The following is a 26,732-nucleotide window of genomic DNA, read 5'->3' as shown; positions in this document are numbered from 1 at the left end:
AAGAACAGGACCAAGAAACCAAAAGGTTCCAGTAACATAATAAAGAAATCCTCTGAACAATTTCAGCAGTTCCAGTTACTCAATATAGATGGCATATGTACTTCTAGGAGTGTGCTTTACCTTTAGGTTGTGGATATATTTAAATATAAGTCCAGCATGAGAAAGCATTGAGGTTTCTGAAGACTTGTGTAGCCCTTCTCTTCAGTCAGCACTATACAGAACTAGCTCAAGTCAAAAGTTAAACTCTTCAATAAATGCCATTAAAAAAAAAAAAAACAAAACACAACCCAAAAAAACAACCCCAAAAGCTAAAGGTTCTGTGGCAACTTGCAGAGCTGGACTAACCCATGCTGCCTCAGGGGCACTACATGCACACTAGCCAAAGGACTATCTCTTCCATGCACATCCCTATCTATTGCAGTTTGCTGTTTGGTGTCAAGAGCTGAATCTAAGGTCATACCCCCCCCCCCCCCAAAAAAAAAACACCACAAACCAAACCAAAACCACACTCACACCACACTCACACCACACCACAAATTGCCTTTTAGCCTTTCAGAAACTTCTATGACTTGCACTTCATATAGGTTTATCAACCTTTTTATGGGTTAACACAAAGCTGAAATAACAGGCTAGAGAAAAGGCAGCTTCTTGAAACACCCATGTATACATCTATTTTATAGCTACCTCTTCTGCCTAGCCCCTCCCAAAGTTAGCCTGAAAAACAGTAAAATCTACACAAAGTTTTATTGCAATCATACAAGGGATACATCAAGGGTCAAATACAACAAATACTATGATGCAATTTTACATTTATTAAACTACAGTTCAAAGCACAAATTTACACATTCTAAATACACTAAACATCTAATGAAGTCACACTGGTCTCCCACTGACATTTGATATATCTGGGCGAAAGACAATAACTTTACAAGACTTTTCTAACAGGAATCCTTAGTATAAAAACTGTGTACTTGTATGTAAACTGTTGAAGAACCCAAGTGATGGGTTTCCATCTCCACTAAGTCATCCATTTTGTTGCATATTTAAACGCTCAGGGGTTGAATGAACTTGATTTTAAATTTGGACACCATTATCTAACCCTCCCACCCCCCGGTGAATTGTAGCTGTAGCTTGTTTTGCCTGGTCCCCATTAGCTATTACTATTTTTTCAAGTTTTGAAGAGAATGAATTGAATTCAAGATTGTTCCATTTCTTCCACACTGGAATGTTGACCAGACAAACTACAGACTTGCAACTGCAGGTCTAAATGAAGCGTTAATGCCTGTTTAAGCTGCAGTGGAAAAGCGGTCTTCTGGGCTCAGCTGAATGCAAGAAGGCACAAAGAAGAAGTTCTTCATCAATGTGTCTGAAGCAATTCCAGCATCTTGCATCTCATCCCTGCGGCACAGAAGGATGAGAGTTGTAAGAAGGTGCTTTTATGTACCAGTTCACATCAGAAACCAGCCTGGAATACAGCATTTGAAGCCTACTGCTCCTGGACAGGCCAGCCCCAGCCTCAGCGGAGGGGAGGATGATCAGCTATGCAAGCACTTGGCAGACACAGAAAGGCCGTGACTCCGCTGGCAGAACTGCAGGGCCCTGGCTACCTCGCTATTGGAACAGGCTACCCAGCTCTCAGCACCACAACAGCACTGCCACCATTGCAGTGAGCTGCAGTTACTCCTATTGGGAAAGCTCAAAGGTTGATGGTCAAACAGCAAAAGGCCTTGCAACTACCGCTGAACTCTGTCAACGCGAGGTATTTTGCTTTCCTTTGTCAGCCTTAAAGCATAGGAGGCATTTTGTCACAGCTCTCACTTTAGTCTTAGCAAAGTCAGACAACAGTAACAAAACCAAACCCACAAACTAAAAAGGCACATTCTTGCCCTCAGTTGCATCTTCCTGTATTTGCCATCAAATGCAATTTCTAGTTGGCTGTAAGTGTATGCTCTTGAGGGAAGCGAAAACAATCTTGCCACTATCAAGAGAATTTTCTTACCAGTCACTGAAAGACATCATGTAGTAAATCAGTGGCCTCTGATAGTCGTTAAAGGTAGACTGTTCACCTAAGGTACCAGAACCCATATTATCAAAGATCAGCCAATCTCCAACGCTCAACTCGGGAAGAAGACAGTTTTCCACAATTTGATCAAGCTCATCACAGGATGGACCCCAAAGGCTGCTTGCGAACAGAGGCTCATCTTCCTTGTATTTCTATATGGAAATGATCCAGGTAATTCAGGCTTCAGTTTATTGAATAAGAAACTTTTCAAATATACATAAGGATAATTTTATAGGTAATACAGTTATATGAAGTGTTAAATATATATAAAAAATATAAGGATAATTAAGGACTATCCCTGAAGATTTAGAAGTACTCACCTTGTGAACCTCTGGGATAGTATTCAGTTTCTCAGACAATTTAGTTGCAAAAGAACCATAAACACCATCGTTTATGTAATATGTAAATACTGGTTCGTCATTATTCCTGGTTTGCTCCACTGGAATAAAAATAAAAAAAAAGTTGTCTGGCATGCATATTTTTTTGGTCATAAGTAGTCCTTTTGCAACCTAACTCATCAACTGCGTTCTCCTGACAAGGGTGTTCCACATATACCAGAATTGGAGAATTACGCTCAGAGTAATACGTATGAGACCAGATTACAAATTCAGTTGTAACATTAAGTGTGAGGCTTAGCAAAATTAATACTTCCAGTACTAATCACTGTTAAGAATATAAATCCAATTTCTACTTCAACAGAAAAGCAGCTCGCTCTGTGAGTTTTTTTATGTTCTTCTAATACAGAACCATCCAAAACACCTTCCATAAAGCACCCTATATAGGTTTCACCATTGAGAAGTCAAACCTAGTAAGGAAACAAGAAGTGCCACATAAATGTAACAAAAAAGGGAGGTACACAGGTAACATCTGGTCAGAACCCAAACGGTGGATTACAATGCTAGCGTAACAGAATGCATTAAATATATGTGAGACAAACTAGCTCATCGTGATTAAGGGAGCAGTTATCAGTACAGATTCATAACATGTAAAAGATAAATACGACTCTTACCTCCAGAAGGAAGTAGTTTATCATACTCAACAGTCTTCTTCGCAATGATGTTAACTGCTAGTGTAAATGCAGATGAAACATAGTAACATCCAGGCTCTGCAATCACATTAACACCAGATTCCTTAGGGAAGTAGACATCCAGCAATGGCCTGATGACATGATTAACCTACGAAGTTGAAGCCAGAGGCAAGACCAATGAAACGCAGCTTATGTACGTATCAGATGCACACACACACTTTCAGTCAGCAACAGTTCTAGTAAGCACACCAAAAACTACTGTTCATCTATTGTCTGACAAGTGCTCTTACCAAATGTCCAAAATTCACAAAAGTGTTTAAGAAAATAGGTCATTCTGCTAAGCACTGAAGACAGAGTACCATGAGTCCAAGCACGACACAGTCCCTCCTCCCAAAGTTCAAGTTGTGGTACCACTCAAGACTGCACAAGTAGTTTCAAACTTGCACAACAGATAACAAAGCTAGGTATGAATCCAGAAGAACAAGGAAAGGACCTTTTTGTGATCAGTTCCAAATACTGTTGTATTAGAAACAATGAATTATTCAATACTGATGCTCAAATTTTAAGCCAAATACTTAAGATTAACAAGTATTTTATTTTGAAGAAGTAGCAGAACAGTTAGAACTAAGAAAAGCCCTGATTGCTGTTAGAAACTTTTCACTGAATCACTTTCAACGTCCTACATTCAAGGAGTTTGTCTTTATGACAACATACAGTGTAAACAGGTTATTCTGTTTTATGTGCCACTGCATACTGAAGAGCCCATTTAGGCCAAAACAAAGACTTGCCAAAGCAAAGATGAAAGCAAGACTTCTAGTCTTCAGTTCTAAAACAAAGTACTGGAAACTTTCATACAGTAGCAACATGGCTTATGATCAAAAGTATGCTAAGCAATCCTGGCCCAAACCATGCAACAGAATAACCAGTTGGACAACAACAGCCAACTGCCAAAAACATTTAACTAGTGGTGTTAAAGCGGATTAGGATAGTAATTTAATCTGTGACGTCCCGAAGTCAGTATTCACCCAATATGAGCAGTATTAAAGAAAAATAATTATCACCTCAAGGACTGATTACAGTACCCATGATACAGAAAACAAACCCAACTCTTTGGATGTTATGAATTAGCCTAACATGAAATTTAGAATAGGTTTCAGCTATCAGTATTAGTTGCAGTTTGAAGGTTACACTTCAACTTAAGTCATAATTAGTTTCAACTTCCCATGTATTGCATACCTCTTCCAGCTGAAGTTCTGAACCTGTGAAGCCCCCACCAATATCCAACATGTTCATCTTAAAGCCAAATTCTTCCTAAAATGCACAGGCAGAATGTAAGTACACAGACAAGTGTAACTAAAAGCATCTTTTGTTCCTCCTTACTGCGGTTCTTTTCTATGTACTTCATACTTTTGAGCATATTTAGCAGCAGACATCTAGTGAGGGAGTAACAGCATTGTAAAAGTTAGTATAGCTCCATTAAACCTGGTAGTAATAGCATTGTGATGTCAACAGAAGCTGGTTACACAATTCTTAAGTCCCACAGCAACATCAACTCCTATCTCGTGGGATACATTACATTCAGTGGTTCCTGAACAGGGCAGCGCATTCTCTCAAAACGAAGTTTTAGGAATTCACGGATATATATATAATGCAAGTCTTTCAGATAGTGCTTATGTGACAAGACTGCTACAATGAATTTGCACAATGGTCAGTGAGAATTTCAGTTCTGTTGTCCTCAGGCGGTACCAGTGACAGTCAGTGCTCTAACTGCAGTAATCAGAGTAAAAAGCCCCACAGTCTTTATTTAGTTTGTGAGCTTCTCGTTTACAGGAAGACAGTTAGAGAAAGGAATTTTGCAATTATGAGAGATACACATAGAACATGTGAGATTCACAACAGTCATCTGAGGCATCCAACAAATCCATTCCTCTTCATCCAGATTTGGATACCCCCCACCACAACAGGACACTTATTTCTTACAATGCTTAGTTAATCGCAGAGATCACATCATCAAATTAGTGGTTGCATCACAATAAATGCCAGCATACAAATGCTTAGTATTTTAATATGAAAAAGTGTCAACTGGGTATTTGCAGGACTGAGCAATGGGACAGTATTCACCAACCTTTGTCCACAATTAGTATTATAAAGTTTGTTTTACCTCTACCACGCATCTCACAATGGAGTGTTTAGACCCTTACTGGAAGTTCCATTTCCTGCCATGCTATGTTTTGGAAATTATCTCACTGGCTTGTTAGTGTAATCAGAATAGAATGGATTCTCTACTGTAGCAACTGCATGTGTGTATACATCTACTTACAGCCATGTCAAACACACACCGAGCATCAGATATAGCATGAATGTACGTTTGCAGTTCCTTGCAAGAGCCTGAAACATGAAATCTGAAAGAAATAAAAATACAGTTAATACGCTGGACTGTGTGGCTTTCAGACCAAGCAAACTGTTCCACCACCTAGAACGGCAATGGAAGCAATTCATTCCCAAGTGGCTCAAGACAAGCTTGCACGATAATACAGTAACTACGCAGAGAATAAGCTCGGTTGATGATTGCCTTCTATTCCACTGGTTTTTCACTTGAGGCTGTCTTGCCTTTAACACCAAGAATGTCCTACAATATTCTCATCTTTAAGAAATGACAGATTACTGAACCTTTCAGTCTTCACTATCGAAGTGGTTAAAATTTGTTCTTCAGTGGGTGCCAATGCTACACATTACATATACAGTACACCCTCCTGTATACTGTCTCCCCTCTCAACCTTCTTTGTATTGCCTTGCCCGTATACCCTCTTCTCCTGGGCCATCCAATTTTCTCCTCAAAACTAGGGCTGTACTATGCACACCATCTCCTCTCTCCAACATTTGGGAGAGGATGAGGAGAGGTGTGTCCCACTGCTACCCTGTTCTGAGGCCTGTTCACCCCCAGGCCAGGTCTTAAGTTTCACAGCAAAGCCAAACAGGCTGGTGAGCAGGCCATCAGAAGCAGAGAAGTACTGATGCCTCCTGCAAGGTCCTGAATCCCCTCTGGTTCCTCATCCAAAAGTACTGCCATAATACTGGTAGTAACTGAGGTGCCAAAACAGGCACAAACATCCCCATGGACTTCCTAAAGACTAGTATGGTCTGTTGGTTCTGGACAGACCATACACACACCCCCCTGAGCCATGATGCTCTCTACACCAGATCTACTCTAAGGAATGCCATCTTGAGGCAAAAGTCATTTTTTAAACTTACTCGCATGAATCCACATGTGGATTTTTTTAAATTCTTTTTGGTTTTATAAAGAAAAAGCATAAAAGCTGTGTGATTTTTGTAAGTCAGTTTAGACATCATATAAAAGAGGTACATTTTCTCAGTAGTAGTAGTATCATATAAATTTTAAATATGTTTGTCATTTATAATGATTATAGTACATTTATGCTTTAATTTGACATCAATTTCAAACACATTTACATCAAAGCAATTGTGGTTTAAATCCCCACAATCTGGCTTCCATTTAAAATATTTTACTGTCTTGGCACACCCTCTTACTTGTTTGGTTGCTTTCTTAAAACATTCATGAGTGAGTATGTGGTACATTAGTAGCTGAAGGTAGACAGAACAAAGACATGTGCATGCATTTTTCCTCTATATAGTAAAAATCTTTGTTAAATTTCAAATTAAAATACCACAGCTCATTTGGCAGCTCTCAGAACACTGGGATTCATTCCTACCTCCTACAAGCAAAAAAACTTACCCCAGTATTTTGTCTTGATGTGATCAGAGTGACATAGGACCCAACTCTTAGAAAATCCAACCCAATGTTCATCTTGCTCAAAGTCTGCCCAAGCTATTCCATGCTATACTAGCACTTATCTGTTACGCCATTTATTGCTGGACAAATACAAATGAAGTTACCATGGAAGTTCAAGAGTACAGTTAGAAAATAGAAAAGGCTTTTAAACTTTGCTTTCATGCTTACAGAAGGATTTCTGATACTCTATTTCAAATTGCTCCGTCTGTAATAGTTAATTTGTCTCAATAGTTTTTGCTTTTATATTAGTACTTTGCTTGCAAGCAAAAACTCACAATCCAGAAGTTGGGGTTTGGTGTTTGTTGGGGTTTTTTTTGGGTTTTTTGTTGGTTTTTTGTGGGGTTTGTTTGTTTTTGTGTGGGGGTTTTTTTTGGTGTGTTTTTATTTTTTAGAAAACCTCTAAAATAGTACCGAAGGGGGAAAAATTCTTCTCTATTCTACATCTTGAATACATCATGCAGACATCTACTCAGCCAGCAGAGAACAATAAAGTTACTCACTTGACACCAACTATTTGGACTCCCAACTCCTTAGCACATTCCATGAGATGCCTACAGTTCTTCATGGTGGTGCCAAACTTCATATTCATCTCCTCATCAGCAGTAATGTCTTCTGTGGCAATGTGCAGTAAGAGCCTAAGAGAAGGGGAAGATGATTGGGGCAGTTGGTTTACATCATCAGCACATGTGAAGCCTGAAGACTGTCAGAAGTGTGTTGATTATGTTGTCAGTACTCCTGCTCCATCGATGGATGAGTCAAGTGAACCTAATAAAAACAATCCTGTACAGAGAAAAAACTAGCAATTAGGGGCTAAAACATGGAGCCAACAAGGACAAGGGATTTCGAAATGCAGCAACTAAGACTCTTTTGTAGCAGCAAGAGTCTGCTGAGTGCTGTAATGAAAGAGAATGTTACCTTCTAATAAAGTATACTTCCTCATAAATCCATTAAGACTGTAATATGCTTTTCCCACCTCTGTTCTCCTTTCTAGCTAAAAGGAGAGCATGGAGATTCCCCTTCAGTCAGTCATGTACCAGACTTCATTCAACTCAGCATCTGGAGAACACCAGGCTGACACATTAAAAGCACACCCTGGCCACATCCCTCCACCTCCCCTCCTGGCTAAGCATGGGGACTGGTGATGGAGTAGGGTGTCAGCCCGCTCCCTGTCCCTTCCAGGACACCTGTGGGGCAGGGAGGCAATGAGTACCATCTCTTACAGTCTTACGCAGCGAGACGGCTTCCTCTCTCTGATCAAAGCCTCATTCTGGACAGGTCTGGCAAACTGCCATGCCAGTGTTGACAGTTTTTTTACATTAAAGTAACACTTGAGTGGCAAAGATATGTTCACACCAAAAAACCTCACTCCTTCCCCACACCACAATAAGATTTAATTAATTAGCCATGTGGCAAACTACAGAGAAATTGTGTCATGACATACAGGCAGCCTGCACAGAGCACGTTACATTTAAACTCTCTATCTTGGTTAACTAAGCGGAATGAAGTAGTTCTTCTTTAAGACAAGCAATAAGCAAAACTTAGCCTAGCCACTACAAAAATACATGCTGGCCTAACAGCTACTTTAAGTTCTAAAAGCCCTTTCCAGATGTCTCATGATTCTTTTTTTTTTTTTTAAATGTATTTTGTAAAGAGAAAAAAATTCTGAAATTCTCACTCAGGTTGCCTAGCAATCCATGTTAATTTCAATTTACACCACTCCACCTTGAGAAACTGACTAGCCTCTCATTTCCTGCTTCTCCACTAGCTCTGTTCAAGGAATCTGTAGCCAAACAGTATTTTGTAAAGTATTTGGAAAAAGTGGTAGATAAAACAAAAAAAATTTCAAAACTTAAACTCTTTAAAATGTAAAGTTTCAAATCCATAATACTGTGGTTTGTAACCTCACATTAAGGTTAGACAAAAGCATGTCTTAAAGACATCCAACATTAAATTTTATTAATTGTTATAGCAGCATTTTAAGTGAGTCAAGGTATTTTTCTAGTGCAAGCCACTGAAAAAGCATCATCCTGATTTCTAGAAATCTAGTAGGACTCTTCTTCCTATGTTTCAGCCAGTTAGAGCACAGCTAGATGATTATGTATTTGGGTTTGGGGTTTTTATTATTTTATTATTTTTAAGGAAGCACTGATACTTATGACCATGCCTCTGCTGGAGCTCCTAGGACACCAGCAACCTTAGCAGTTAAAACTTTGCCTGGAAAAATCCAAAGGTATAAAGAAAAAGACTATGTGCTCCTTTCTAACATTTCTCTTCTTTATTAAAAAAAAAATTGCAATCATTCAAGTTAGTAAGATTTCCAAAGGCAGAAACATAGTAATAGGTGGAGGTCTTTAATATGAGTTTAGTGCAGAAAGTTGTAAGAATTTTCAGAAAATGCAGAGAATTACAGCTTTTCTAGCAGGATTTCCTCAGGCAAAGCGTAGTTAGCTTCATCTACAAATAGAAACCTAGCTGTAACAACCACACACAAGAACAAGGCAATATAAAGGGTCTGACTTTTTGAATCTATGTCAAGGAAGAGAAAGAAGAAACTAAAGGCTGTCACTTCAGCAAAATTTTAATGATCTGAGGAAGAATTTTAATAAAACAAGCAAACAAATCTCTACCCGGTAGGAGAGCTAGGGATCAGGTTGCTAAGAAGATTTAGACAGCAAATTGCAGTTTTCGTAGAAATTAAGTTTCTTGTCCTTGGTAAACAGGAACTTTTTCAAATGTTATGCAATGGCATCCTTGAAAATAAGTAGAGTTTATGTTGTTTTTCTCTAGCTCATGAAACTCCTTTATTCTGTCTCCCCACTTCATAATTTCTCTGGCCCAAGAAAAACCTGCATCCTAACTTCTCTTGCTGTGGATATTACCATAGACAACACCTTCTAGAAGAGACTGTTAGACTCAAGGAAAGAAATAAACAGAAAAACTAACAGAACAGTAAAAATACCAGTGATAACTGGTAAAACACTAACTATGGAAGAGACAGCTTTAGCACTGCTAAGGCTTTCAAATGCATGGGGTATGTCAAGGCCAGAATTTTAACACACAAAATTATCTGTCATACATAGCATCCTTTGCACAGGAAGTACTCTCCAGTATGCAATGCACTGATAGGCTTCCGTGAGGATAAAGTGTAATCACTAGCAACAGCAATTGTAACCTTCAAGGCAGTCTTAAAAAGAAAAAAAGAATAACTAGGTGGGATGAGCAGAGTGTCTTTAGATACTGAACTTGGTAGAAACTCCCTAATTCTACAGTTACGGCCACAGAAGACATGGCAGTTTAAGGACTGTGTAGAACCAAGGCCTTTGTAAAGGATGTCAGGAATTCCGTTTCTTAGTGCACTCTGACGACATCTGAGGGAAGCTATGCTTCTTCAATCACTGGAAAGCACTGACATTCACATAGGCTCTTCACTCCAAAATTTCTTACAGGTATGCCCCATAGCCAAAATATTAACGAGGCACACAATGCTTCATGACATGAATGCGTATCAGTCCAAGAGAGACCACAATACATTGGCAGCAATAAAATTCTCCTATTTAACAACCAGAACATCAGTTTTGACCACTTCTCTACAGAAAGCATCTGGGCCACTACCAAAGTGACTAATAGAACTGGAGTCAAATTTCTCACCATTTTAATAGGGGGGAAATACCTGTAGGTGTATTTAATAGACTTACATCTAGGGTTTGGGCGTGTTCTGTAACCCAACACACCATGCTCATTTGCCAATAGTCTCAGCCCTGACTTCAGCTGGAGCCACTAATATCCAGACAGAGCACCCTGAAAGAAAACACTGAAGCCACAATAGAGCAGGAGGAAGATGTACTTGCAGATGATGAAGTGCCAGACTTCTGAACTTTAATCGCTGAAACTTTTACATGAAGATTGCCCTATGAAACTTACGCAAGATTTCTCCCAAAACAAGGGCCTTACTATCATAGTAAGAAGCCAAGACCCAGTAGGGGAAAAAGTTGAAAGAAAAGCTACCTTTGAATCAGACAACGGGAAGAGAAAAATAGATACAAGTGAGTTGTATTAAAGAGGCCACGGGTCTTGCTCGCAACTCGTTCCAGCATACAGGCAAAATTAAGTTTCCCCCGCATAAAAAGCAAAACCGTAACTCTGACACTTACTTAGCATTTGGATGATTACGTGCAATTTTCTTCAGCTCAATATCATTGTCACAAGTCATGATGTTTATCCCAGCTTTTGCTGCATACTTTATCTGAGATGCTTGCTTGCAAGGATTTGTATATATAATGTTTTCAGGAGAAATGCCCAGATCTTGTACCAATGCCATTTCAGACTGAAAGAGAGGAGCATATCAGAGTTCGGCACAGCCCAGTGCACTATATTCACTGAATTTTTTACATGTGCTCTAGTACTGTATTAAATAGTCAAATACACTAAAAAGAAAATTATCCACTGCTTCTAGGGTAGAAATACAGATTTTTCAACAGCTACTTACACAGCAGTTCACAATTTAAATTGTATTATTTATAACCATGACACCTAATACCAAAAAGCTGATTTTAAAACAGAAGACATAGGGAAGAAAATAAAGCACACTGATACAAAGAGAAAAAGCTTACTTTACTGGAACATGCGAATCCAACACCAAGGGTTCCCAAAATTTCGAGTACACCTGGAGTAGCATTGCATCTTACAGGATAAAATGGTTTTATTGGTGCCATCACGTTCTGCCATTGTATGTTATTCTTTACAAGCTTTCCAAGATCACCAACATAAAATGCTCTTTTTCCAGTCTAAAAAAAAAAAAAGCAAGAATAGGCAAATAAAATTTCTGAAGTTGTGTGTTGCTGTCAAAACATAAAACAACCCATGATACAAAGTCTTCAAGAATTATGTACTTTTTTTTCACCCTGCTACTAACTTTTAGGTTTGGCCTTGAACAATGCTTTTGTTTTTACTTTCACCTAGCAACCTGAACTAGTTTAAAAAAAATATCACAGGGAATACCTACCACTTCAGAGATATTATGAATGCTATTTAGACAATACTCTGAGATTCCTGAACAAAAGATACTACTAAAATGCCAAACGCTGATTTTATCTAAAAATACAGATTAGGTTACAATCTCTTCCCACTCTGCGTTTTCAGACATCTGCAACTTTTTGGAGGAAGAAAATCCACTGGGATGAGAGCTTCCACAGTCTCAACAATTTATAACTTATTATACATGGAATTAAATAATGGTAGTACATTAGATTTTATGTCTATCTAATAGCTCATGTTACGGAACATTTGTTGATAGTATTTTAATTCAGGCAGTCAAATTTGAGACTGTTCTCCACATCTTGTGAAGCACAAATTTCAAACAATTTTAAGAACCAAACTCAGTGTGTTAAGGTTACAGAGTCAACTACATCCTCTTTAAGAAAATGCACAGACACTTTTCTGGAAACCGTTACAGCCTCCCTTATGCATCTGTTACTATAGCCTTTCTCAATATCAAGTCATGATGTGGATGCAGTGGATCGAAATCCGAACAGATCATTCTGTATTTGTTTATAATGTGCACTCGGTAAATTCCTGTAAATGAATGGCCTACTGTTTACCAATTAAAGATCATCACAAAATATATGATCTATCTGAATTAAGACTGTACATCAAATGTTAACTCTAGCACTTGACTTTTGCAGATATGAAACTATGTTGTGGCTTATTGTATACAATGTCTTTATTTCTTTTTAAAAAACACAAATAGAAATTCCATCGGGTGGAAGCATACTGACCCCCTGTACGGGTCACCAGCAGGAATGGGATCTGGAGCTTTAGATCCATGGCACAGGCCTCTACCCCTTGAGCTAAAGGAGTAAATGAAAGCAGCAGGAGGCAGCTATCCTCTGTGAGCCAGCCAGTGGTTGGAGACATGACATGTTGCCAGTAGTTTACCTATTTATTTGCTAGACAGAAAAAGAATATTAGGAATCAGGATTTGGGAATCCTACACCTGAGCTCAGAAGGCCATGGGATTTAGCTATTTGCTGTACTATAGTTGAGCACTTGCATTTGAACATCAGTTCTGATAAACCAAGGAAAAGTCAACAGCTCATAGGTATGGTATATTATAGATACAGGATTCACTTAATGAAACTTCATTCCTTTTTTTAAAGCTCGCGCTTTCTACAGCCTTGTCTATAAAACAAAGGCTACATCTTCCTGCCTCTTAAGGAGTGAGTGAAGCCTTATTCAATAAAACTACTATTGTATGTACAAAAGTATTTGTTTCTTTCCAGTAGATTGCTAAACCTTAACAGCTTTTAGACCAGTTTATTTTCTTGAAAGAAAAAAGGTAGCACACCTGACAATACGCTCGTACCCACATTTCCAACAGGGAGAAGGGTAACGGGACGATACATAATCATACAACCATGATGGGCCACAGAAATTTTAAACATGGCTTTAAACTGGCTCAGCATACAGGTTTGTCTAAAATTCAGCACATTTTTAGGAAAAGAGCAGAAAAAGAAAATGTTTCTAACTCCGCGATATCCACTTGCCCAATTTCAGGTTTCTTGTCTAAACCCCGTTTATAGTAAAATCTTGGTACAAGATGAGAACCTGTATTTAATTACACTAGCAAGACTACTTTTCTGCTAGCCACACTCAGGGAGGTAACAACTGTTGCCCAAATTTCCCCAACAGAATTCAGCCAGAGGCAAACAACCATCAAAGAATTAGAAAACTACTTTATAAGGTGAGTTTTAGCTGACTGTTCCTCTCTTGCTGTCAGCTCAGTGCTAAATACCTTGACCTAGTTTGAAGACTTAAGAGAACTAAACCAGAAGATTTGGAAAACTTACATGAGTGTGTTCATAAATACAGTTGTCGATAACATCTGCAAGAGTTGCTCCTTCATCCAACAGACCAATGGAGTAATTTGCATCCTCAAGAAATCCTTTCATCTCAGCCGTATTCCACAAAGCCGACAGTCATAAACCAAGAAACACAAGGGATGGGCTTCCAAGCCTTATATCCGGGTCCTTAAATTATGCAACAAACTGTACAAAGAAAACACAAATCAATAGGAAGAGAGGCACAATGCATACTATGACACTGTTTAAAAACTGGAAAGAACTTTCTAAATACAATGTACTACAAACAGTAACACACACACACTCTCCACAAAAATCAAAGAGACTTTTACTCTGTTCACCCTCCATTTGCCAGGGATAAGGATAGAGCAATTCTACTGAAGCCAAGAATAAAACAGAAGCTATGTACCTTACATCTGATACCAATTTAAAGATGAGTAAGAAACCACTGATGAAAAGCTGTTCTTGAGAAGAATCCCAGACCGTACGCACAGTGATCTGTGTGGAGCTTATGCAAACTATGAAAATACTGCAAGTGTAGCATACCTGTACAAACACCTCCTGTGTTCTTAAGTATAGTATTAGTATTCAAGTATGCATCTAGAAGACTGCCTGTGTAACAACATTTCTGAATTTGTTAAAAACCTATAGTGCATTGGAGAAATGTTAGCATTGATATTTGCATTGATATTTGTCATATTCACGTACTCGTTAACATTCCGGTTTTTGGTTAGATACCAATTTATAACCATCGCTTTCACACACTGTATTTACTAGGCATTTGTTTTGTTGTTCCGTTCATAAGATTACCTACAACACTTAAAACTCTTCACTTCAATAGCAGTTAATAGAAAGAAGCCACTAGCTAGAAGTAGTTTTCAGAGTGACAGTCAACCTCAGGAAGTGGAATTGGTATTAAAAGAAAAGTAACAGTTATAGCCTAGGTTTATTTGCATCTTTTTTATCCTCAGACTTTCACTGCAAAATAGATTTTGTTTATAAGCAGCGTTTTCCAAAAGACAACCTGAATCAATTAAATCCACAGACAAAACACTGTTAAATATAGTCTTAAACTATGGATTAAATAGTCTCAAGTAAAAATCAGTAGACAGCAGAAAAATGTCAACCAGTGATTATATACTTTCAGCCGCCTTACTTGATGAATACAACAATCTGCCATTTACATTCTATTAGAGCAGGAGGTCTTGTTTAGAGGTCTCCTTTATTAAGTTTATAGCTACTGACTGACCAGACTGGTTTTTGTCATTTCAACTGTCATCTTTGACTAACACAAGACTGATCAAAACCAGGCAGCTAACTAGATTCCTTCTTTACATGAACACCCAAGCCTTTTTTTTTTTTTAATCTCAACAGAAGTTGCATAGTCTTTGGAAAAAAGAGTTGTTTTCTAAGGCCAGCTGTACTTGGCAATTAAAAATGTTGTGAGAAACCAGAAACATTACAACTGAAGGTAAAAACAACAAGCTTCACTAAGACTCTAAAAGCCAAGATGATAATTTTGGCTTCAAATGGTCACAAGGCCATGGTATTAACACTGTTATCATATTTCTTCCACCACCTCTCTCCAGTAAAAAATCCACAACTTGCAACATAAGTTTAGTTAACATTGTTAATAATACTAACAAAGTTACTTTGCTCAAGCTGATACTAAGACAACTAAGCAGCAGTTGCTCTCGCTTGTCATTGCAGCAATAATGGGAAAAGAGCCAGAAGAGTTTCGTATGCTTTCTCTGTAACTCAAGTATGCCACCTATGTTTCTTAAGAGAAGTATTTACTCCCAGGTGAATTTATGTGGCAGCAAGAATTTTCAGCTATATTCAGAAGCTTAATAATAAAAACATGAATGCTAGGTAAGAATACGCTTGTCTCACACATACAGTGAGTCTCATGCTTATTTACGTGAATCCTTAAGATCTAAAACAATCATGAAGGAGCAAGATAATTATCACATCGATGTAAGGATTTAAGTAAATTACAATTATAAAACAATGACTAGGCGGTAGACACTATAATACCTAGGAAAACATATTTAGTCAGTCACACCTCGGTTTAAGTTTGTGAGTAACAAGCTAAAATTCCTTTAAAAAAACGCACCACCAAAAAAAAAAGACAAGCTTGTGAACCAAGTTTGACTTCGAATCAGTGAAACAAACATGAACACCACAGTCACGTTTACAAAGCTACTGTCACCCTCTGAACAGGTACTTGAGCAGTATCCTTGATTTGCCAGCTGATGAGCACAAACTCCTCAACACATTCACCTTCATAAAATATCCAAGATTTCCAGGCACAGAGTACCAAAGAGGGTTGGTTTGGGTTAAGTTTTTACCACTTAACTCCCCAAAAGCAACAACAAAAAGAACACTTATCTGGTGAGTCAGCTTCAATGAAGGTAATTTCCTAAATCAGTTGCCTTGTAGTTCATTCACCCAAAATCACTTATGGTCAAGAGGCAGGGAGGAGAAGGAATGCAAGCTAGTACTGACTTAATAAAATAGCTTGCAACAAGCCATGACCAACCTAGTACAACCTCTCCTAGGCTGTTAAACAGTAATTGCTTTTTCCAAACATGCCCATGACATCTAGGCTTCTTCATTTAGCAAAATTCACCTAGTCAAAAAAAGCTAGTGCTAGCCTACTGACTTCTGCCCTCAGTCACAGCCTATTATCCCTCTGCAGTCTCTCCTGCTCTTTTCAGTCTTGTTGAGAGCAAGATAGGAAGAGTATTCTACAGAGAGAAAATTGATATTCCTACCAGCCCTGCTACAGCACCAGCACAAAACAGTGCATACTTAGGAAACATTTCTTTAAGGAATTAATACCTGCAGTAGGACTTGGGATTGTGCTATAATCTTGCTCTGCCCAGCCTGGCTCTCCTCCTCAGGAAGGAGGAGGATCAATGATAAAATTCTTGAAAGATTAGATGAATATACGCAGAAGGAAACCGAGAGGATGGTTTAAGACTTTTTCTACATCTGTAAGACAAGTCAGAAATCATTACAGTATAGAGTTCAGTCCTTGCTGACTTGCTGGAAGTCATGATTTGACAGACTTAATGTGGTAACACCACCCATTTTACCACCTGAAATGTTAGCCTGCACAATGCTCCAGGACACTTATTTTTGGGCAAACAAAAGCTGTCAAGTGGTATGAAACTTCTACATAGACATGCAATTGCTTTCTTTGAAGTAAGCTTTACATCCTCAGGCTCTTTAGGGCTTAACACAATGACGTCCCAGATGAAGAACTTTTATCTTAAAGTTTACGTATTTAAATACTGCAATTAGACATCTGGAATAGAAGAAGATGAAAATGCTCTTAAAAGTGACTAACTAAACACACACTTGTCATATGCAAGCAACCACAACAAACTCAATTGTGTAGTTCTGACAATGTAAAGAAAAAAAAATAATTGGCCTGAAAAAAAAAGCCAAAACACAAACCCCTTGAGGTTTGGTTTTTTCATTAAAAACTTCCTCTGCAAAGAGCAAAGTCTCTGCAAGCAGAACGGGCTCCCAATAATGCTCTCCAGCTGTCTTCGTAAGCAAAATAAATTTATGAGATTAACAATTATGCTGATGCAAAAATCATAAAGAGGTGAAATATATTCATCTCTCATGTCTTATAATACTGTGGGGGTTTTTTAGGGGTAACATCAAAAAAGTATAAGTATTTTGTCACTAACATTGGGAATTAAGTACAGAATAGGTATACTGGAAAATTGGAAACAGGTCCCCCAATTTCAGTGCAGGAAATGCCTATTTCTACTGGGAGTATCTTTTAACAAGATATTCCAAGATGCCATTTCACTGACTTACATCGTTATCATTCAGTTAGCTGAATGCAGGCACTAAGCAACTGATGGGAAATGCTAAAGCAAGTCTCTTTCTTTACAATGGCAGTGGACACTTTTCATTACCCAAGTTGCCTCTCAGTACAAATTCCACTCAGGGTCACAGCAGAGTACCTGTACAGCTTAGGTTAGTTGCATCCTACCATTCTCTCAGGAGTATTCCACACAGTTAAACAAGCAATAAAAACTCGAGCATCTCCGCTGAAGCAAACAAGCAAAGGGGGTAGATACTAAAAATAATTTCCCATCTGACACCTACAGGAACCATGCTTTCAAGAACCTCCTTCTGTTTTCTTGAAATTTGAATAAATTATTCAAAGCCAATAAGCTAGCAAAGCTTACAAAAATGAGCACTCTTGTTAAGCGCATGTATTCTTCTGTGATACCATACCAGCACTTCTCTTTCACAACAGCGCAAGCAGTTACTTCCCTATCCTATCCTCTTGCTTAGCCAATGTTAGTATTTGGCCTCCCCATTGCTCCCCCAACCCCGCAAACTCCCAGCCCTCCTGTTCCCAGATTGCCATCCAGCCCCATGCAGACAAAGTCAAGACAGCACTGAAGGCTAGCCCGTCCAAATAGCTACTGCTTCCACTTGGCATAGACAGGGATCGTTAATGGATCAGATTTCTATTGCTAATTCCCTCCATTTCCCATCAACCAGATGGGGCAATAAATAGAACAGATTTTAAAAGGAGCAAGACTTCAGGCCACAGTTGCCAGACTGCTCAAGAAGTCAGAGCTTCAAGAGCAAGACAGAACTAAACCCGAAGTTCTTCCTTGGCCAGTGTAATGCAAGGACAAAAGTGGGAGGGAAAGAATTACAAGAAGGAAGCAAGTTTAATGAGAATGTAAGTACACCTTCAGACAAGATTTTTATTTGAGTTCCATTGGAACATAATATTAATAATTATATTTAAAAGCTCAATTGACCTTTTTCCTATTAAATTACTTCACAAGTTGAACAGAACTCAAACTACTAATTAGCTGGCTAACACATCTTAGCTGTGTTTGAGGCAATTACTTGTGCTTCAGAGCACCAAAACAGGTGCAGATTCTCACAGACTACTACTACCTACATCACCACTACATTCAATACTGAACTACTTATTTTTGCATACAGTATATTATTACTGAATACAGAATAGATCCAAGCCCAAAATAAACACACAGATCATCTAAACATTCAGCTACAAATACAGTAAACCTGGAGGCATTTCCATTCTAGGACAAGCTATACCTTGCACTATTTGCCATGCAGAGAAAGAATAACCTCAATGGAAGTACCAGAACATCCTTCTCCTCAAAGAAAAAAATTTCAGTAAAAGCCAGAATTCCTTCAGAACAGTTTTAGACATTAAAACGCACTTATAGTACCTTCTCTAGGTACTTCCTTCTAATAATTCTTCTACCTTTCCTATCTTTTTACTACTGTACTTTAATCCTGTTCAAGTGCAACATGTCATGCAAGAGTTCTACCCAAGTAAGACCAAGCCAAAAGTCAGAAACTGAACACGAGAACAGTTTTTTCAGAACTTTTGCTTATAGAAATCATGTGACACCTACAAAATAACAGTGGTATTCAGGGATTTTTTCATTTCATTCAAGTGAATACAATCCATTGTATTCACTTGAACAGACCAGTCATCTACATAGAACCAGATGTATGTGGTTAATTCAGTAAGTTTCAAACAAAACAAAGAACATAACCTCTGGAAATAAAGCCAGAAATCACGATAAACTAAGCTCACCCTGTGCCTCCCTTACTGCAGCATTTTCAAAGAACAGGGTCATCTACATCAAGTGTCTTATTAAAAGACGCATTAATACAACTGCCATTTGGACTCTGTGGTCTTTGAAGAGTACCTGGCTTAGTCAGATGCACTTAACCATTCTCATTTTCAAGTTTTACATTAAAAAGTGTTATATAATTTATAGGTACTAAACCAAATAAAAAATGCCTTCAGCTAGACAGCAAAAAAAGTAAGCTGGTTTTATGCAGTATTAACTCAGGTATTACAAATGCATTTAAGGCTATTGTTAAAGCCACATAAAGCTATTGTTTTATGTTAACAGAACATGATAACTACAGACATTCCAGAGTTTTCTGTGCTCCTTAAGATCCACTATGCATATTTATTTGTTTTCAGTTATCACGGGTCTTGTTTTTCTTTAATAGATATTTGCCTCTTAAAAATGCAAAGGCATTTATAATTGGTAAATGTTTTCCATCCAACACAGAATTCCACATTCTACTGTAGCTCACTCAACTACAACTATTTGTGGAAGTGGAGAGTAATTAGCAAATAATGGAGACAGGTATTTGTGAAGGCACACCCTTCATGATCAATGTTACCATTTAGAATAGCAAATGTTAACTATTTCAGTATAAAAAACCCTAAGAGATCACACAGTACCCAGCAAATCATGATTTGATGTTAACAGTCATGCAGTGCCAGTTCATGACTTCAGAATTACGCTGAGACACTGAAGTTACAGCATTTTATTTTAGGATTTATGCAGCCAACAGCCCTAATTCAGAAAAGTAACTAATTACAAAGTTTACTCACACATGTTTAAGTCTCAGAAATTCATCAGATAACTATTGAGAAAAGTTTAAGGTAAGTAAAAAATTATAGCCCCTCCCTTGAACAAAAGCTCCATATAATATGCAAAACACTATTTTCAATATTGATAATCTACATGAAGACAGTTATCTTGCTTTTCAAAAAGCCAGTACATGCTGGTTTTATCTTTGGAAGGACTTCTCCTCCTACATAGATATGAAAAGAGAAGGAAAAGAGACTTACATGGACAAGTTAGGAGATGGAACCCTACTATCATCAGCTAGGTTCCCAAGGTGGCTCAGCGTTGAAGTCGAACTGTTCTCTATAAAGCACTTCTCCTAAGCCCTCTGGATAGTTGTAAACTTGATCAGAGATTTTGCCCTGTGGGAGAAAGCATACAAAAAAAGTTTCATAGCCAGAACAAAATAAAAGCTTTATCTTAAAGCACATAATAAATGTCTTTTCAGTAATGCTTCTAAGGAGGTTTGTAGCACCCCACCATGAAAGTTTATAATCACCTAACGTGCCCAGTTTTCACGAACGTATGCAAACTCTGAGCCAGATCAAGTCAGATGTATGAAGAACTACTAAAACACATGAACTGGGTACATGAAACTGCTTGTTTGTACTTGTCTTTCACAGTCTGAACTGGAAGGTTTTCAACACTAAAGGCAAAAAGCTCTACATGATCCTGCTTTAGGGTAGTACGCCTTAATACTGGACTACCCTTGCAGAAGTGGGTAGTTTTAACCCCATAACCAGTGTGATTCCTTCCCCCCCACACACTTTGTTTCAATTTCAGAATTCCCTTGCCATGTTCTTTCTTTGTCTGCTGTAAATGAACACAACATGTGGGTGAAAAAGCTATGTGGGTGAAAAATAGTGCTTTATATAGTGAAACTGAACACCATACAGACAAATGCAGAGATGAGCAAGACAGTAAAAAGAAAGAAACTTATGGTTGCCTTCAGGAATGAGGAAACATTTCAGCTGGCCGTTAAAGGCTATCAAAATATGCTGCTTTGGTGTTCTGTGTAAAGTACAAGGCTAGCTTACTCAAATGAAGGTAAAAAAACATTCACACAAAACAGGACAGTGAACATAAAGCAGTCAAGTACACATTAACCAATCCCGCTGATAAGTTATTCCTTCTAAAAGGAACTGTCATTTTCATGGAATTAAATACAGTACAGAACTGGTGATGTGTAAACCCAACATACAACAGAACTTCTACAAGTTCACTGTGGTCTATGGCATGAAACATGGAATGTACCAACCTACTGTAAAAATAAATCTTTGCTACTCTCATTATTTAGATGAGACTACAAGTGCCAACTATAAAAACCTGGCTCCTGGGAACCACCTAACCTAAATGATAATCTTTTCAACCACATTACAGTTAAGCAAACTGCTAAAGTGTATTTTCCAACTTATTCTTGCTATTAGAAAACTAAACTTGTATACTCTATAACTGAATTACAGAGTGAATGCAACTTGAGGGTAACTGTTCCACAGCAACTCCACAGAGCAATCTCTTCAGCGTTACCATATAAATTAGCATATAACATTAAAAATAAACCTCAGCACTTCAAAATTAATTGAGATATTAAGGAATTTTGTCAGCTACAATTAATGTATATGCAGTATATTTAATCTTACCCCTCCCTTCCACTAAAGCAGTAAGTCAGTAATAACATTTAGTTCTCAGAGTAGGCATACAACAGTTTCAAAAGCTGGCAACACTTTCCTTCTGTAAAATTAACTAGTAGCTCCACTATTTTCTAGTGCTGTTCTGATTATACTCAAGAACTAGTACAAATTTTCCACTGATTATGAATTCGGTTTACCTTCCCAGTAAAAAAAGTCATTAAAACCAGGGTGCTTCCAGGGAGACTGCATGACATTTAACACAAACCTTAAAAAGACATGCTTCAGACAAGTATCACCTGCAGTACTATTCCAATCAATATCTTCACATGTCCCAAGAAGGAAGCATGCAGCGGAAGTTCCTGTGGAGCTGGAATGAAAACCGATCATTCTTTGCGGCAGCAGTCAACTATGAGCTGCACTGAGTTCCAACTGCCCTTCAGAATTTCTTCTAAGTGATAATTATTTATCTGAAGGATCTACACAGACATACAGAAAGTAGTCTGACCACCCTCTTTTGTGCAGGTTTGCCAATATTAAATATTCAGAGAGGAAAATGGTATGATTTGAGCTTTTCAAATCATAGTAATTTTGCTCTGCTTTAACCAGCACAAAGTTTTAATTTACTGGACTGTGGCAGAGCAGGGCTAACATTCTAAGCAGAAGTGTATTACATGTCCGTAACCCATATGGACAAACGCAGTTTTGGAGAAGCGGCACATGGGCACATGTGATCGGCCACAATGAAGCATTCATCATTCAATGGTCTTAAAGTGGGTATAAAAGCGTTCTGTGTTCAACAGCAAGCTTTGAGTTGTGGTAAGAATAACAAGGCAGCTTTGCCTTTTAATACTCAAGCGACACCTATATGCATGTATTTATATATATATACACACTCTACTAGCAGGTGCCTCAAGTTTGACTGCAGCTCAACCAGCCATGCCGTACTTTGTACTTCAATAGTAACATACCCTCAAGGAACAAAATAATCCCACAGTCATCGACAGCGTATGGCTTTGCCGGAACAACCCATCACCGCAGCAAGCCCTATGAGGGCCAGCAGGCCAGTCAGGGCTAGGCTTTTTCCACCTCGTGAGCCCCCTCAGCATGCCATGTCTGAGGCAGGCAGACCTACAAAACCAGGCACCATTTTTTTTTCTTTAAAAAAATATTAAAAAATTCACTGTGTCCATTTCTGAATAGAGACCTTTTAGTGACCCGAGCTAAAATATCCATGAACCAAGCCCTAAAATTCTACATGATGACAACCTTGCACATTTACACCAGCTGCCAGACTTGGAGGCATCAAAGTCACTCCGGCCCACAAAAAACTCAGCTATTCTTCTGTTACAATAGGCCTTTTCCAGACCAGGGCCAGGGCGTTGTGGCAAGGCGGTCCCTGGGGGAGAGCAGGCCCTGAAGGAAGCGCAGGTCCGTGAGGAATTCTCCATCAACCACACTCTTGCTCCTGCACTACATCAACAGTATTTTTGGTCTGAAGTTTGCCATTATACCCAAATTAGTCCATTACACAATTAAGCCTCCCTTTCAGGAAGGGATGGTCTTAATTCCCTCCCAGAGCACACTGTCTCTCCTTTAATTGGAGATGGAATAATTTCCAGACCATACAGCCCAGCATTGCTGCAAACACACACCTGCACCAGCCTTCCAGCACAGGGAGCAGGCAGAGGCACAAGCTGCTTGCCTGGGGGCAGGCTGCAGTGCTGAAAGGCGGTAGAAGCCTGCCTCTTGCCTACAGTAAAACTGTCCCCGCAGGAGAAACATTCCCATTGCTGCTCCCCACCAAATGACATTCTCCCCTTCCCAAAGTCTTGCAAAGACCCCTCTTTTTCTGGGGTTTAACAACCCTCCCCCAGAGCTCAAGGCCCAACGGGAAGGATGGGGGGCAGCACGCTGGCTGGCTGTGGGGGACAGGCAGGGAAGGGAGCTCACCACAGCCTGAAGCACACGGGGAGGGGGCTGCCGTGTCGCAAGCATCAGCAGCATTGTTCACACGGTGACAGGAAGGAAAGAACTAGACTGGACCAGTCCAGACTGGAACAAGCCCCTCCCACCATCACCACTATTCACAACCCCCACCTCCACCCCAGCACTACTGCCTCCCGCATTTATCGAGGAAAGAATAGCGGGCAAGTGCAGTATCCTCAGAGCCAGAAATCCAGCAGCCCGGGTGAGGGCAGAAAAAGTGGGGCAGCACCCCACCCCCCCACTCCCCTGCAACCCACTGTCACACAGGAGACCCAGCCACGCATCTGGCTGGGAAGGTTTGCAGGTCTAACTTTGCTTTATTGGACACCACACGGTGTTTTCATACAGAGTGGCTGTATTCAACTGGGACTACACAATCAAATCCTGCTCGGTCACCGGAGACTGCTGCAGAGGTACAGTGAAACGCAGCACTTCAGCCTCCTGGCACATATCAGCTGTGCAGCCTTTCGCACTGCAGGAGATTCACTCAAGAGAAGATTTAAGCTCACTTTCTTCCCCCTTCACCACAACTGGGGTCCCCCCAGCACAGACACGTATCCTCCTGGGCTCTAAACCAGCCCAGACTGCCGACTGGAAAAGACCTACAGTACTGCCTAGGTAATGAGCCATTAAAGGCATCCTCCTCGGCCACACATTTGCGCCACCCCCCTTGCACACACATGAGCCCCCCGCTCCCACACTGTACTTCCAGCTCCCCTACAACCAGTACCAGGCACCTCTGCCAATCTCTCACCAAACAAGGAACGGCAGAACAGCGAGCACACACTCACTCAGGACACCCTGACATCCAGATGCACACATGCTCTTTATACACACACCCCCGGCTGGCAGCCGAGCAGTGGCCAGACCCTCTTCTCTGTACTTTCCAAAAGCCACCAGTACAGCAGTGGCTGACTGGACAAGTACCAGCCGAGGCTGCCAAGCCAAGGAGGTTGAAGCTCAGCCAAGACACTTCCAGAAGAACTGGTGGCACACCAAACCTGCTACTGCTACACTAACAGTCTGACCAAGAGGAGGGGGAAAACAGTTGTCCTAGAGATGTCCAGCAAACACCACCAGCAAAGCAAGGAGACTGCTAACAGGAGGGAAGGGCTTTACTCTTCACACACGGGAGGACTCCCGTGGCCCCTCCGTATAGAGGCAATTTGCCCTGTCATCCCCGCACGTGTCCGGGAAAGTGTCACTTGTGCAACGCCCTTACAACTTGTGCAGTGCCCTGACAGCTCACGGGGCTGCTGCCCTGCTCCCTGGCGTACCCCCTGCCCCAACCACCATGCTGAGGGGGCCGGGGCAAAGCCCCGCGCAGGTGCAGCTCAGGTGAGGGGGAACAAGGAGCGTGACAGCGGGAGCCCGGGTGGATAGTCACGGTTACAGACGCACAACATGGCCTCTGAGAAGCAGGCGAGGAGACGTTGCGGCCATGCCACCAGCACTTCTCCAGCCTCTCTGCCCCCATCAGCCAGGCCGGTGCCCAGGCATGCCACGCAGCTGCTGCTCCCGGGCCTGAGGGAGCCTTCTGCGTGCGAGGGCACCCAAGGGCTGGGCTCCGCCGAGACCTGCATGGCAGTCGGTGCCACCGAGCCCGGGCAGCCGCCACCGGGAGACGGGGTGACAGGCCGGGCTCCGGGGCGGCCCCCGTCCCCTGGAGGGGTCCGGGCGAGGCCACTCCTCGCCCCCTCGTCAGGATGGGGCGAAGTGCGAGCGGCAGCAACGCCCGGCAGAAGCAGGTCTCCCGCCGCGGGGCACTGCCCCGGCTGCAAAGGGGGAAGACACCACGCAGCCCCCCTCCGCTGCAATCCGCCATGTTAGGGCGGCCGCCGAGCCCCCGCTCCCGCTCCTCACGGAGCCGGCGGGCCCGCCGCCCTCCCGCGCCCGGCGGGGTTGGGTGAGAAGGGGGAACGGCGGCCCCGGCGCAGCCCTCGCCTCAGTCCCCGGCCTCCCTCTCCCGCCTCGCCGCCTCTCAGACGCAGGGCTGTCCGCCATGTTAGCGTGGCGGCCGCTGACCCCCTCCGCCAGCCGCCACCGCCGCCCTCGGGCGCGGGGGGCCCCGCTGCCCGCCCGCCGGCCCCCCGGGCGGCGGCCCCGCATTGCCCGGCGCCTCGCTGCGTGCCGGGGAAGAGGGGGAGCCTCGGCTCTGACTCATCCCGCCGCTCTCCATCTGCCGCCGCCGGTGGCAGCCGGTCTCGCCCCACGCCGCCGGGCGGAGAATGGGCAGCGGCAAGAACCGGCCCCATCCCCATCCCCCTCCCCGCCCGGCACCGCCACGGCGCTGCCTGCCGGGCGCCCCTCCGCCCTTCCCGGGTGCCACGGCCACCGCTCCCCTTCCCCTCCTCGCACTAGGGTGTGAGGGGAAACCAGGGCCTGTCCCTCCCCGAGCCCCAGGCCCCGGGAGGGGAGAGCGCCTTCCACTCCCCCGCCGCCGCCGGTGCCAAGGGACGCCCCGGCCCGCTCCGCGGCTCAAGGTGGGCGTCGCCGCCTCCCGCCTCCCTCCCTCCCGCCACTTCCCCCGCGGGGAGAGCCCCGGCCCGGCGGGGAGACCGGGACCCCCGGCACCGGTACTCACGTGAGATAACGGCCCGAAAGATTTGGTAAATCGTCTTCTCTTTTTAGGCGGAATTTTTAAAGAGGGATGTGGGAACCTACAGCAGAAATACAGGCGGCGGCAGCGGCGCCTTCCAGGGCCATAGGCTGCGGGGGCGACCGGCGGGGGAAGCGCAGCGCTGCGCTGGGACGAGAGGGCACAGGCAGAGAGAGACAGAGCCGGACCGGGCCGGGGGCGCGGGGCTGCGGCAGCGGGGGGCGGAGGCGGGAGCGCGGCCACCGGGTGGCGAGGCGAGCGGCGAGAAGAGCGGCGAGGCGAGAAGAAGGGGCTGCCG

General features: G+C 41.7%; 2 protein-coding genes across 3 annotated transcripts in view; one reads left to right on the top strand and one right to left on the bottom strand.

Moving 5' to 3' along the window:
* Positions 1 to 26,732, top strand: part of ATP6V1C1 (ATPase H+ transporting V1 subunit C1) — a 162,819-nt gene that overhangs the window by 80,651 nt on the left and 55,436 nt on the right. The gene's annotated exons all lie outside the window — the stretch shown is intronic.
* Positions 726 to 26,732, bottom strand: AZIN1 (antizyme inhibitor 1). 2 transcript variants are annotated; one of them, XM_056333704.1, is made up of 12 exons: positions 26,420 to 26,732; positions 20,443 to 20,580; positions 13,746 to 13,943; positions 11,511 to 11,684; positions 11,052 to 11,224; positions 7,401 to 7,535; positions 5,410 to 5,491; positions 4,326 to 4,400; positions 3,072 to 3,237; positions 2,383 to 2,501; positions 2,000 to 2,214; positions 726 to 1,398 (listed from the first exon to the last, which is right to left on the bottom strand). In XM_056333704.1, exons 3-12 carry the CDS (start codon positions 13,845 to 13,847, stop codon positions 1,287 to 1,289), a joined length of 1,353 nt encoding a protein of 450 aa, XP_056189679.1. In that variant the 5' UTR covers positions 13,848 to 13,943; positions 20,443 to 20,580; positions 26,420 to 26,732; the 3' UTR covers positions 726 to 1,286. The 2 variants fall into 2 exon arrangements, with proteins under 2 accessions (XP_056189679.1, XP_056189680.1); XM_056333705.1 differs by lacking the exons at positions 20,443 to 20,580; positions 26,420 to 26,732 and adding an exon at positions 12,675 to 12,845 and having other exon boundaries at positions 13,746 to 13,881.

Source organism: Falco biarmicus, chromosome 3, assembly GCF_023638135.1.
Source record: "Falco biarmicus isolate bFalBia1 chromosome 3, bFalBia1.pri, whole genome shotgun sequence".
NCBI classification, from domain to species: Eukaryota; Metazoa; Chordata; class Aves; order Falconiformes; family Falconidae; genus Falco; species Falco biarmicus.
Note: the sequence above shows the minus strand (reverse complement) of the source record. Positions and strands in the feature narration are given on the sequence as shown.

Excerpts from the sequence above, each read along its gene's own strand:
- AZIN1 (XM_056333704.1), bottom strand. The coding sequence starts at position 13,847 with ATGAAAGGATTTCTTGAGGATGCAAATTACTCCATTGGTCTGTTGGAT. Across the intron at positions 11,685-13,745 it reads GTATTTATGAACACACTCAT|ACTGGAAAAAGAGCATTTTA; the intron begins GTAAGTTTTCCA and ends TTTTTTTTTTAG. Across the intron at positions 3,238-4,325 it reads CAGAACTTCAGCTGGAAGAG|GTTAATCATGTCATCAGGCC; the intron begins GTATGCAATACA and ends TCAACTTCGTAG.